At 37.0% G+C, this 13,466-nt stretch overlaps 1 protein-coding gene and 1 long non-coding RNA gene across 12 annotated transcripts in view; one reads left to right on the top strand and one right to left on the bottom strand.

Annotated features, from left to right (window-relative positions):
- The window catches only part of LOC310827398, a 793,036-nt gene that overhangs the window by 112,615 nt on the left and 666,955 nt on the right, over nucleotides 1-13,466 (top strand). The window lies entirely within an intron of this gene.
- Nucleotides 1-13,466, bottom strand: part of SSBP2 (single stranded DNA binding protein 2) — a 119,344-nt gene that overhangs the window by 20,089 nt on the left and 85,789 nt on the right. For 6 of the 11 annotated variants that reach the window (XM_083703306.1, XM_083703304.1, XM_083703305.1 and 3 more), the window contains 3 exons: nucleotides 3,678-3,737; nucleotides 2,505-2,571; nucleotides 1,457-1,527 (listed from right to left, as the gene is read on the bottom strand). In XM_083703306.1, coding sequence (XP_083559432.1) covers nucleotides 1,457-1,527; nucleotides 2,505-2,571; nucleotides 3,678-3,737 — 198 coding nt within the window. Of the gene's footprint in view, nucleotides 1-1,456; nucleotides 1,528-2,504; nucleotides 2,572-3,677; nucleotides 3,738-6,103; nucleotides 6,188-13,466 lie in introns of all 11 variants that reach the window. The other 5 variants (XM_083703299.1, XM_083703302.1, XM_083703300.1 and 2 more) reach the window with 1 other exon arrangement.

The following is a 13,466-nucleotide window of genomic DNA, read 5'->3' as shown; positions in this document are numbered from 1 at the left end:
CTGGCAAACCAGAGCAGCGCATGGAAATGCCGTTTACCTTCCCGCCAGAACAGTACCTATTTATCTACTTGCATTTTGACGTGCTTTCGAACTGCTAGGTTGGCAGGAGTAGGGACCAAGCAACGGGAGCTCATTGTGTCGCGGGGATTTGAACCGCCAACCTTCTGATTGGCAAGTCCTAGGCTCTGTGGTTTAACCCACAGTTCCAACCGCGTCCCAATGCACACATACTGACATATAAAAACTGTCTCTTTTTAAAACTTTCAGCTAAAGCTTGACTGATTTTCATGCTATTCAATTCAATTTTCTCTGATTAAGAATTTGAGGATTCACACTAGTTTCCACCTTGTGAAACTAAGATGTTTATTGAATACTGAAGCTAAAATAACTAAATCAGTTTCTATGCTAAAACTGTTGTAGGAAAGGATTTGGATATTATTGATTCTGTGAAAGTATACAATTTTGCCAAATGGTTTAAAAATATTTAAAAAGGCAAAACTAAGTCTTGCTTGAATGATTGGGTATTATTAGGGACATATGAAGAGATTTACAGTGGAACCTCGGTTTTCGAATGTAATCTGTTCTGGAAGACAGTTCAACTTCCGAAATGTTAGAAAACTGAGGCACAAAGAGCGGCCTACCAATTCAATAGAGAAAATGGTAAAAAACAACAGATACATGAAGCGGAAACTGTTCGACTTCTGAGGCGCGTTTGATAACGGAAGCATTTACTTCCGGAATTTGGCATTCAAAAACCAAAGCTTTTGGCAATGGAGATGTCCCACCAAGGTACCACTGTATATGGATAGGTTCAACAGACGGTGAATGGCCATCAATTAGAAAGTTTAATTAATTTTTCTTTCTTTCATGTTTTCTGTCTTTTAAAAACGATATTTTGCATTTCTCCAAGAAATAGCTAATGTAGCTATTAAACAAATGAGAAATACCAAAGGCTTTATTCTGAATGCAATTTCAGTTAAGTGGAAGAAAAATGAATGCTGCAACAAATTGCACATTTGTAAAACTACAGTCAGTGAACACAGATATCCCAAACAAACTATGGTTATGCCACTATTTCCCCCAGGCATTTAATACTCAGAAATATGCTGCTTCTATACATGATGATTCATGGAATTAATAGGTAAATGAATCATCCATGTGTAGAATAATTTCTAAGTACAGGACGGTGAGAACAAACAAACAAACAAGCAGAAAATGTGATCTTCTTCATGATCTATTTTTAAGCTTCCAGACGCCACAGTTGGGAGCAGAAAGCTGAGCTAGGTGGATTTTGGTCTAACCAAGCAAGGAATGGTTTCAGGGATGTAGCATAGGTGTTTTGTGGGAAGTCATGCCTTTACACATAGCAACTACAAATAGTTGCATTATAAATTCCACATGAAAAGTGGGAATTTTGATATACATGGCCATGTGAACTGCAACACAAGCAATATACCTGAGGTCCTAAGGGAACCATTCCTCTCGGAGGAGTCATTCTCTGCATTGGCCCACCCATATTTGGATGTCCTGGAAAAGACATGTATTAGGGTACAACCTTTAGTTCAATAATCAGGTTAGCTGATTAAAATGTCTTTATATTCAGAGGCACATTCTTAAATCAGATTTTCCTCCACCAACAAATTGTTAATCATGGTTAATGCAAATATTTATCATACACACACTCATATGGCAGGCACCATCGTAGATTATTGTTCTTTCTTTAACACAGAGGCAGAGTCTCTTCTAAGATGGTGCTTGCCACAACAGTGGTTACATTAGCTAAAAATAAAAAAAATCATTTTCTTCAGAACTTTAGCTGAACTCATATGCGGACTTAATAAAGCATTCAGCCCCAACAACCAATTCACTGTAGACAAGTCATGGAATGAACCTCCACTTTTATGTTTAGACAAAAAAGGAGGCTGGAAGTAATAATGGAACTATATAATTTTAAAACTAATACAATTTGCTAAGCATTCTTTAACTGACAGTGCTAAATAATATATAACTACATTACATATTTCAATTATTCAAAAGGAAAACAGCTAGGAACTCGGGGTAGCTGCTGAATATAGCGAAAGATTCTGGGCAGAATGCAATAGCTTCTTGGGTAATCCCTAAGCAACGGTGACTTAGGAAAAGGAAATGCTATGATGGGTAAGATATTTGAATCATCACAGACCTTTAGGTAAAAAAATACTTATTTATCCCCATCAATTCTGACCTCAATATGAAGAATGTCATTATTCAATTTATACTGCAAAAGTAAAATGATTTAAACTCCAGAAGAACAGCATAGAAGCTTTAAGAGATGATGAACTACAAAGGTTTTTCCCTTGTATCCTATGCCACAGGACATCCATGAGAAGAACAACAGAACCATCCCACCTGCAGTGCCACAACTGTGTTCATTTTTGCCTGTCACTCCAATCGCTTAACATTCTAAGAAGGGAGAGTAAGATTTTTGAACCAACATGCTGTTATCTACTGATGATGCAGATTACCTTGTTGCCGTGTTGGATCCATTCCACTAGGCAATAATGGCTGACTTCCTGGGACACCTCCAAGTGCCTATAAATAAAAACACCAACATTTAAAAATTCAATTATATATGAACAGAGAGAGGCTTATTTTTTTTTTTTTAAATGCAATGTGTTTCAAATGCCAAGCGATATTAAATATAAAAGCAGAATTTTAATATTATTAAAATATTAAAACAGTACTTTATTGAGTTAGGTTTTTAAGATAAGCTACCACGGACTTTCCTTACATTTTCACAAACTACAATGATTTCCAGTTCCAAACAAGTCTATCATTTTGATTGTATTTAACTTTGTTCACCCAATTATTAGATGCCTTTTGTTAAGCAAAAATTGCTGGAAACCTCAATAGGAACATTGCATAAATTCCATTGATTTCAACTGAATATTGGTTGAACGACTACATGAAAATTGAGCACGTATTTAACCATGCTAATTTTGGTCAAGTTTTACAACATGAAATAACATAATCAGTGCTGTAACCATGCCTTATATTAAGCAGTGCTTTTTAGAATCCTGATATAAAATGAAAAAATCCATCCACAAGATTGACTGAGCAGACTTCTGAATGCTCTTCCTGATGAGCTTTTTGCTGTGCACTCGATCTATAAAGTGAAATTTTCAGAGGGTCCAATTCGTAAACTGCTGTCATTCTTTAAATGGAGGCTGTCTTTGTCTTGCCTCAAATAAAAAATGCAATTCCCCCCCCCCCCAAAAAAAAATTGGCTGGGGGCGGGGAGGTAAAGCACAGTTTGTGTGATGCCTTCATTTGCCCACCATGGCCGAAGGCTGCGAAGAAAGTTAGTGTCACATTAAACAACATTGGTTCTTCACTTCTGCAGTTATTTTTTCTTTTCTTGTTCTGTTTTGCTGCTACAGACTGATAAACGTTCAAGAGCCAAAACCCCTCAGACTCTTGACCTAGACTTCTGGGAATCAAGAGGCTGAGATGGTGCATTTCCAATAAAATTTGATTTGCATTGTCAAATGCCTGTATAATGTATGGAGTTTGTTGAAATTATTGTTTTCAAAAAGAAAGTATGCAGAGTTTTGACTTTTCTGGTTCAGTTTTCTCTTGCCCCTTGCAAGAGAATGATGCAATAATGAATTATTATTCATTAATAAAAGGACTGTTACCTGATTGGGTATCCTTAAAGGTGGCCTTGGGCCTCCTGGGTATCGGGGGGACATGAAAGGCTGCAAAAGAAAATAACTACATTAAGAACACAGATACAGCCATTTTAAATTAAATCCTAGAAAAACTTTGATACTAATTTCACAACCAACAAGAACGTTAAATTATTTGAGCAGTGACAGATGTTACTATACTTCTTAACTGACATTTATTGATTCCTGTAATCTGGGACTATCAACATTCTGGGGCCACTAAGCATCACCACTTCTGTTCTCAGAAAAGCAAGACCTACAACCCAGTTCTTGTAGAGCGGAAAGAAAACAGTGCCTACACTCATAGGAATCCTGTAATGCAAGTTAGGAATGTAGGAACAGTTCCTTTATACATACTGTGTTAGCACTTTTCTGGGCCACATGACTGTAAGCAGGGCTGGGGATGAGGTTAAGACACAGCTTACCAAGAGCATATAAAAGGACTGTGTCTAAGCTTTAGCAAAGTCAAGCCAGGAGCTTTCCTGAGCTTGTTCAGAGGCTTAGACTGTTCCTCATGGCCTTAAAAACCAAACTTGGAGTGATTCTGTACAGTTCTGCTTGAGTTATGATTAATGTCAAGAACTTGGATGAGAAGCAGGAAAAGACTTTGAATTTTCATGCAGCTTGCTTTACTGTTTAACAAAAGGTTCTCCCTTATCAAATACCCACATTTTGACATAAAAACTTAAAATATTTTGGTTTAGCTCTACTTGCAATTCAAAGAACAATTTCTTGACTTTTGTCTTGTTTATAAAAACTGCGAGTCTAGTACCTATATCTGCATCTTTGGTAATGTTCCAGTTTCAGGGATTCACATTATAATTGTAACTAGACATAGAACATTATTCTCTGGAACTTTGTTTACATGACACATAGAGAAGAGAATTAAAATAAAGATTACGATCTAGACAAAGTTTACAAACCGAATATATTGACAATGCAAATAAAAACTTGTAAATATTCATATAATATAAAAAATTGAGCTCTGTAACTGAGTCACTGATACAACTTGCAAGACCCAGATAGAACTTCATTTCCAAACTCTTACATTAATACAGCAGATGTTTGCTGCTAGGTTACTACGGTGCTAAATTCAATTATTTAAACTGCTCATTAACTGCATGCTAAACCCAAACAGCCTCTCTGCTAACTTGCAATGGAATCTCATTTTGTAGGCAGCTAGATATAGAAGTTTTAGGCCAGTATACTGCCTTTTGGATCAAAATAATTATAAAGAAGAGGTGTTTAGTTGAAGGAATAATCAAGAATAACCCATATATCACTTGAACACATGCTATTTATATGGAATGTCCTTGGTTGACTGCTGTTTTCCTAAACAGCTGCCAACCTCTAAGCAAGAACTTTAAAAAGTAAGACATATAATCTAAAGCATTACATAGGTCAAAATTACGTAACGTTACACACAACACGCAGAAATACTACCTGATATCAAAATACTAAGGGATACCGATGAAAAAGGAAAATAGCCTTATTGCTGAACTTGATTTGTATTTGATTTAAATTATTACTGGTGTACCACAATGCCTGTAAGTCAAGTTGTAGTTAGACAACACAGAACTCTGAATTGTGTAGCTTGTGAAATGCCATGATCTATTAAATGATGGATACAGATCTCATAACTCCCAAATCCCCCCCCTCCCCAAATTTTGGAAATGTTTACACCGCAAAGTAGGCACTATTTTGAAATACTCATTTGCTTAGTTCCCAATGGCCCCAGATAAGAAGCCTACACTTTTCCCTCAGAATAAGAAACCACAACTAAAGATCACTGGTATGTGCTCAAGAACTGAAAAAACAAAGCCAGGTTCTAGGCCTATTTGAAAGAAAGTAAACGGTGCCATAAGAATAAATTAGTATATGAAAACATTCCAAATGATTTTCCAACATTTTGGCATCAAAGGGTTTGGCAAGCTTAATGAACAATAGTTGAAACCATCAATTTCCAAACTATTATTACATTTGTGTCAATCAAATAATGGTTTAAAATAGTCAATTGTTAGTCCAAAACATATGAAAAATGCTACATTCAGGAATTTCAGAAAACCAGATAAGTAGTAAGAATTCACATGTGTGAATACTATTGCGGAAAATTTGCTGGCCCACATTGTATGCCAAAACTGCTGTTACGAAGTACATGGGTATTGGGAAAATAACTAAGCAGACAGACAGACGAAAAATACCACACAATTTATTAAGTAGATGATGAGATTTATGGGGAAAGGGGACAGCGGGTAGGAAAAGTGTGGTTCAAAATACGAACCACTTTAGGTGGACAAGAGAAAAGTTAAATGATAAATCTGAAATGAGCAAACTATCGTTGTAATGGCAGTTGCAAGTAAAGTGTTTCATATGCGTGCTTTTGTATACCCTCCTACCTGACCATGAGGTCCCATCGTGGGATTGCTGGGGTTGTGAGTGGGGGGCTGTGCATGGGGTGAAGGCTGTGAACCTGCAGGTCCCTATGGATTAATAAAATTGGGGGGAAAAATTAGAAACATTCTTTTCCTAGGCTATTTATCCCATTTTATTCCTTATTGAATTTTATTTTTTTATTTTCCCCCAATTTCATTCCAAACTTCCAACACTTTTCAGGATGGAACATGACCTGAATCTGGGTGGCAGTTCCATCCAGGGTCTCAACACGCTACTTGCTCCAGTGCAACGTACAAGCACCGTTTTGAGTACTTTAGAAATGGTGGTGAAAAATATTAGCCCACTAAAAACCATTTAGCAGGACCACGCATATCAGACGCCCATTAACAGTGTAATTGCACATGCAGTCTTGCACTAGGAAAGACTTGTACCAGTGATTGGGCCAGAACAAACTACAAGAGACAAAACAATTTGGAATACTTCCACTGTAGAAATTGAACAGTGATGCTAGATGCAAAATTATAGAATTTAACTGGCTGAAGGCAAAAACTTTTGTTTACTTATCAAATCTACTGTATGTGCTTCATAACAGAGAAAAAAGTTTAATCCAAGCATGTGAAAAGTCAGTAAGATGTGGGATGGGGAGGAAGATTATTATTATTTTAATCTGAACACTTGTTTTGTTAATTTAGGTACCTGTAAATTACCCTTAACCAAATTAATACAATGAAGAATTTAAACCAATTTGCCATACTGTGCATAATAAATAAAAAAGTTTTATAAAAACTATTAGCTTCAATTTGAAGTTCAAGTGTTAACCCTGCAAAAAAAGCAATACAAAAAGAAATGCAACTGTACCAACCTCATTTTTTTTACTCAAATATCCCATGGGATGAACTAACATCTATATGAAGTCTAGTTGCAAAACACAATGTTATTCTATCACACACACACACACCACCACTACCACCACCACCACAAAACATTTAGGACCAGAACCTATAGAAAACAGAAAACAGTTTCCTATATTTAAAAACTGACTTTCAGGTAGTGTTTTGGCAGAAGCAACAGAGCTTTGGGAGGCTGACATACAAACCCAAGATTAGTAAAACAACAACAGGCAGCAGGAAGTTACAAATGTCACAAGAGCAATCAAGCTGCCTACAACAGGACTCTGAAAACCGTGATCAAAGAAGGAGGACAGAAGTCAAGACGCACAGCTCTACACAAATGAATCCTAGGATTGTAGAGTTGGAAGGGACCACCAGGGTCATCTAGTCCAACCCCCTCCAATGCAGGAATCTTTAACATAATGTGGGGCTCAAACCATGCCCCTGAGATTAACAGTCTCGTGCTCTACTGACTGAGCTATTTGTGTGGGGGAAATACTTGTACATTTTCCATTATAGAATAGCGTAAAGGAACGGAAGTAGAAGGATAAGGACTACATCTCACCAGTGCTGGCCAGATGTGAGAAAATCTGTAAGGCTTGTACTACTCTGATAGTACTAACTCTACAGCAGGGATTGAAAGTTTTCTAGTATAACGTATATGGGCTTTTAGCTCACTCATTAACAATAAGAAATTAGTTTTACTTATGACACTCTTCTTCAAAACACATGGCTGCAGCAGGGTGCCACGACAAATTAATTCCAAGATTTTATTATAGGATGCAAATTTGCTTTAACAATTCTGTGAACACTACTACAAGGGAGGAGAATGTCTTCTTTGGTGTGGATTTTTGGAAAATATGCTCTTCTCAATTTTTTGACTGATGATGGTTCAATAAATTGTGAAAACATGATTCCAAAAATAATATTGAACAGGATGTTAGATATTACAGACACTGACAGTGTGGATGTCATCTTCTTCGCTAATGTTACTGCTAAAGCAGGGGTCATAAGAAATAAGTAAAAATAAATTACATCTAATTACAAAAAAAGCATTTTTTTACTATGTTATGATGATAGTAAAATAGTAAATTGTGATTGCTGCCTTGGGTATCTTAGTAACAGAAGGTAAAGCAAAAATGCTGTAGTAAATTGCAGTGGCTAGGAACAGAGAGGAGGAAAAGGTTTAAATCAAAGCCAAGAGACCAAACAATGCAAGAGATACCTGTGAGTGTGCAGGTCACAACCATACTGGCAGGACTTCAATTGCATTACACCATCATTTGTGCTATGGATAGTACTGAGGCATACCGACAGCTATCTTTTACACTGCTTTATTTTTTTAGCTTACTTGGGCCTGGCACTAGCAGTCAGTCAGGCTGGGCACAGTCCAATGGCCCCTCACTGGCCCACCATGATGCCATTTACCTCTTTTCCCCAATGCTTTTTCTAGTAATGGGCAGCTGTTCCACTCCTGAACAAGAGCCTAGCTTGCCTCCCACCCATGGTGACTGTCTGCCATGCTAAATAACATGCCAAAGTAGGCTAAGTAATTTGCAAAGTATAAAAACTAATATAAACCTACCATTAAAATATAAATATTCTTAATTAAAATACACAATAAAACAGTGTGATTAAAACACAGCAGGACTCAGGTTGAGAAATCAAGGGAACGCCTATGTAAAGAGGTGAGTCTTCAAAAACTGGCAAACACAGCTGGGGCATATAATGCTCTGGGCTACAGACCTACGAAATCTATAGGAATCTATAGGCTGGGACATTGCACAATCAGTAACTTAAGATGGCAGGTGGCAACCACAGAAAGGAGCATAGCTTAGATCCTGTCAAAAGTGCCACCTTCCACCCACTGCTAAAACATGGCAAGCAACAGAGTGGTGTTACTACCACCACAAAAGCAGTGGAGGCAGAGAAAGCATATAGAGGCTGGGCTCTATCCTGTGCTTGGGTAAGAGGGAAGTGTCAACCCCACAGCAACTGCCCCTTCCCAAGAAATCTGGTCCTAGCCTTAAATGTAATTTGTAAGAATATTTTTCTTCTCTCTACCCAGTTTGCAGTGCCAAAAATGCACACCATTTGTATATTACACAGTAGTCTCTAATCCAAACAAAAAGTATGTACAAAAGAACATAGAGCACTCCTGTGGCAACAGACTTTCCTGCTAATAAGAATGTCACATGAACATTCTGGAAGGAGCACACAATGTTCACATCAAGGAGCGAACCACTGCTTATGCAAGATGACTCTGGATTAGGTACATTATATAAACATGTTTTTAGTTTTTCTGAAGTTAGCTCCATGAAATCGATGTATTCTGTTCTTTTACACTAGATGTCTCTTGAGTGTCTGAGAACTGGCTAGGCTATGTTGAAAAGGTACAATATATTATAACAACACGAATCACACTAGCGATTGCAAAATAGAAAGTCCATGAGTAATCCCATAACCAGCAGGACCACTTCTATGACAAAGCTGGTTTCAGAATATGTCTTTGTTCCTAAATTCTGAAACTAGAAAACTGAACTCCAGTGGCTCTTGTTACTAAAACCTTAAAAGGAAATTGTACATAAGAGGCTGTATTTATATACTGATGCTTAAATTAATAGTTTATGTATCATAAGAGGATTCCTTTACTAGGAAAAATCCAACAAGAATACAATGCAAATCCACAAAAACATTTATGCTTTGCTTCTAAACTGAAAATTATATTATATACATTTGCCCAATTTAAATATTTATCTGTTTTGAAAGCACATAGAAACAAGCTAAAATTGTTTGATGCAACTGCATTTGCTAAAGGACTTTCTAAGTAAAACAATGGAGCATAGAACAGCATGTTAAGGCCAATTTAAACACCACCAGCACCACGTATCCTCCATAAGCTTCAGAAAATCAGCCTGTCATCAATACAAGTCTTTACTTTATTCAGTTATACTGATAAATGAAGTAGAACTGATCAGTGTGAATTTTGTAGAAGCCAAAGGAGGACCACCACTTGTGCATGTGGGTCTGCCCCCAACACTGACACCAGTGGGGACATCCGCTAACACGAGAGCTATTTTTGGGTTATTCAGAAATTTGGCTTAGTTTATGTTGTATTTTATATCTGCACACATGTACAGTACTTCATTAAAATGCACCTCTAATAGACAGTGAGCTTGTCTGCACATCATGGTAAATTATTAGTTGGCATCTGTCTGTCTTGGAGACAATGGAAGAGCGCACCTTTGAAGGTGAAGTGTGAAGGAAAGTGTGAAATGGGAAAGTGGCTGTGGTTCCAGCGGCACATAATAATCTGTTATGCATTGTAACAAGTTCATGTACAGCGGGGAACTAATAAATGGCTCATTTGAGTGTTGGCCTATATTTTTATGTACTGTTAACTTTGGAACACAGCAGGATGAATGAATAAAACAATCTAGGAATTTATTAGTTTGTGTTTCCTAAGGGGTAGTAAACCTAAAAGAGAATGTAGCTTCAAAAAAGTGCCAAACATAGATGAATTCACTATGAATTGAATTATCCTACAATCACTTTGCAATTTTTCTCCCATATGCCTTTGCTGGCCATGAAAGGTCTGGCAATCCACTACTGTCCATATACATAGCTCATTTTAAAGGAATCCAGCTCTGCCACAATATATATTTAGATGAAAATAAAGACAACTCTCTCTTACAGCAAGACTATTCAGAAGTACTTCTTCCCAAAATATTCCCAATATGGTTTTTATGAATTTCAGGTCTTCTCACACTAACTCATACAGCAAACAAATGCAAAACCTAAAAGTCTCCTAAGATTGGCCTGTGAATCAAGTTACAAAGCACTTATATAATCTGTCTGCCTCAGACACAATAATCTTGACAAAATATATTTGTATGCCATGTTTTAACCCATACCACACAAATACTTGGTGAACTTCTTCATGTCATCTCCCTGTCTAAAAAGTATAACAGCATCTCTTCAAGATCTCCACATAATTTTACTCATAATGGTTCAAACACCACCTTCCCATTCTCCACAGGGCAGAACACAACACCTGGGATTCATACCACTGATTTTTTTCAATAGTCAAAGAGAATGAGTCAAAACTGGATTATCAGAGACATGCTGATTAATGCAAAGGGGAAACAAGTGCCTTTCCAGATGATTAAAATAATTGTTTTAGGAAAATGGTATCCTGCCTTCAAGTAATCTGCTCGTTAAAAAAAAATAATTAAAAATTTTGTCAATAAACCCCAGCAAATGGGAACAGCAGCATTTGGAAACTGTATAATGTTAGTTTGTCTCCTGCAATAATTGGGTTCCATAAGTTCAGGGCACTACATTCTGTCACCAAAATGAGGAGAGAATCACAATACGTTTTCACAAGCTTTCCAGAAGTTCCCAGGTATGGAGTTGAAGGAAAGAACTCTGGTCACTGAGACAAATGCAGATGCGAGGGTCTCTATGCGTGGACCACATAGAAAATACCAGGAACATATCCTTCGCTGACTCTGAAGAGGACAGCATTCGAGACAGACAAATAGATCTTTTCTGAAATAATTCTACATTCTATATGTAAGTTGCAAAAGCTATTAATATCATTAGCACAAGGTAACTTACAATACATACAACTTCAAGATCCTTTGTAGACTAGAATCTGAAGAAAAGCTAATCATTTTAAAGCCACTCATTAATATTTAAGATTATTTTATTAATATATTCTATTCAACCCATTTTAATCAGAAAGAAAATTGAACTAGTAATAAGTCTTGCATTTAGTAATTTGTATCAACAACAATAATGTGGCAATAGGGCTATTGTAACTTACTGTACTCAATATGCCACAAAAAAATAGAAAATCTCACATTGACTTTATGGTGTTTTGAAATCCTTCCTTAACATGTAATTGTATCTTACATACACTATGACTATAAACTAAATAAACTACACTTCAATCCCAATACCAACCAACCGTTAAGTGAAAATGCAGGGAATACAGTAGCCACTAGATGGCAAGATAATCTTATATACTTCATATACTCATTTCCACAAGCTTTTACATAAGAACAGCATATAAAATGTGACTTTGAAACTAGCCATCAACAAATTTTCTCATCACTGTACTATCATATAAGAGTGGCACTGGTAACAACACCTGATAATTCAGCAATTTTAAATTCTGTTAATATGCCCCATAATACACCAAGAAACTGTCCACATAACAAAGCAATCATGCAGTTATTACCGTTTTCACATTTCTTATATGTTCTAGCTATTGCACCAACATTAATTTTAATCAGTCACTAGCAGAAGTTTAGCCACGGGTTATTTGCCTCTGAGTATCTGAGAAAATCTTTCTCTCAGAGCTTCAAGAGTTAACATCCTTACAGCATCTCTCTGGTGAGTTAAATATGAACTGTGTATTATTCTCTGCATGACTTGGCTTGGGGAAGGAGGGGTGGAAATATATGTGCTGGCTCCAGAGCACCACAGGCAGTGTTTAGCTCATGTGCAGGAGCTTTTCAGTTCTCCCTTCCAGTAGCAGCTCCCTGTACCTCCAAAATGCACCCCCAGGTTGAGGCACCACAGAAGGCAGAAGAACTGCCACCAGATAAATATTGCCTTCTCCCCTATCCATTTTCCAGTCATGCATCACTGAGGGTTGGGCCAAATAAAGATAGGTCAAGAGTTTGAGGCTCAGGTACTCCAATAAGCATTACCAGCAAACAACGTGAGCAATAGTAATTGCACATACAAATGACTGCTCTAACACCAAATTTGGACTAATGCTTGGAAGGCAGACACTGTCCAGCAGCAGACACATCTGAGAGCAAATGAAATCTATTTAAACCCAGTCCTAATCACTAACAGGTAAATTTTCTAAAACAGAAAGCTATCGGCCTTTTCAATATTCTGTTTTAAAGTGGCATAGATAGATAGATAGATAGATAGATAGATAGATAGATAGATAGATGATAGATAGATAGAATTATTATTTTAAAAGTGGCTAAAATCTGATTCTCTGAAATCTTTAGAAGGAATGCACAACTGGCCATTACACGGGAGTATTTTCTATTCATTTTTATTCATTCATTCCCATTTCTATTCCACTCTTCATCTATTCACGATCCCAAAGAGAGACAACATAAAATAACAACAATGAGTAAAACATTGTGCTATCTTCTTAAAAGGGCAGACAGACTATCCATTAACCTCCAGCCAACTAAATTGTCAAACCCCTGTAAAAGACAATGGAAAGAGGTATGTTCCACTGCCTCAGAAAAGTAAATAATGTGGGTTTCACCCCAGAAGGCAGGGTAAGGATATTCTACAATTGGGGTGCTACCACATTGAAAGTGATATGTTGTGTCATTATACCATGTGCTTTACCTAGTGGTGCCAATTTGCCATCTTTCGGTTTCATTAATTGTAACTATTTCCATTCCATGCTCAGAATCAAGTGGTGTTCCTCATC

This window comes from Podarcis gaigeae (assembly GCF_964106915.1).
Source record: "Podarcis gaigeae genome assembly, chromosome: 11".
NCBI classification, from domain to species: domain Eukaryota; kingdom Metazoa; phylum Chordata; class Lepidosauria; order Squamata; family Lacertidae; genus Podarcis; species Podarcis gaigeae.
The sequence above is the reverse complement of the archived record's forward strand: the minus strand, read 5'-3'. Positions and strand labels throughout refer to the sequence as shown.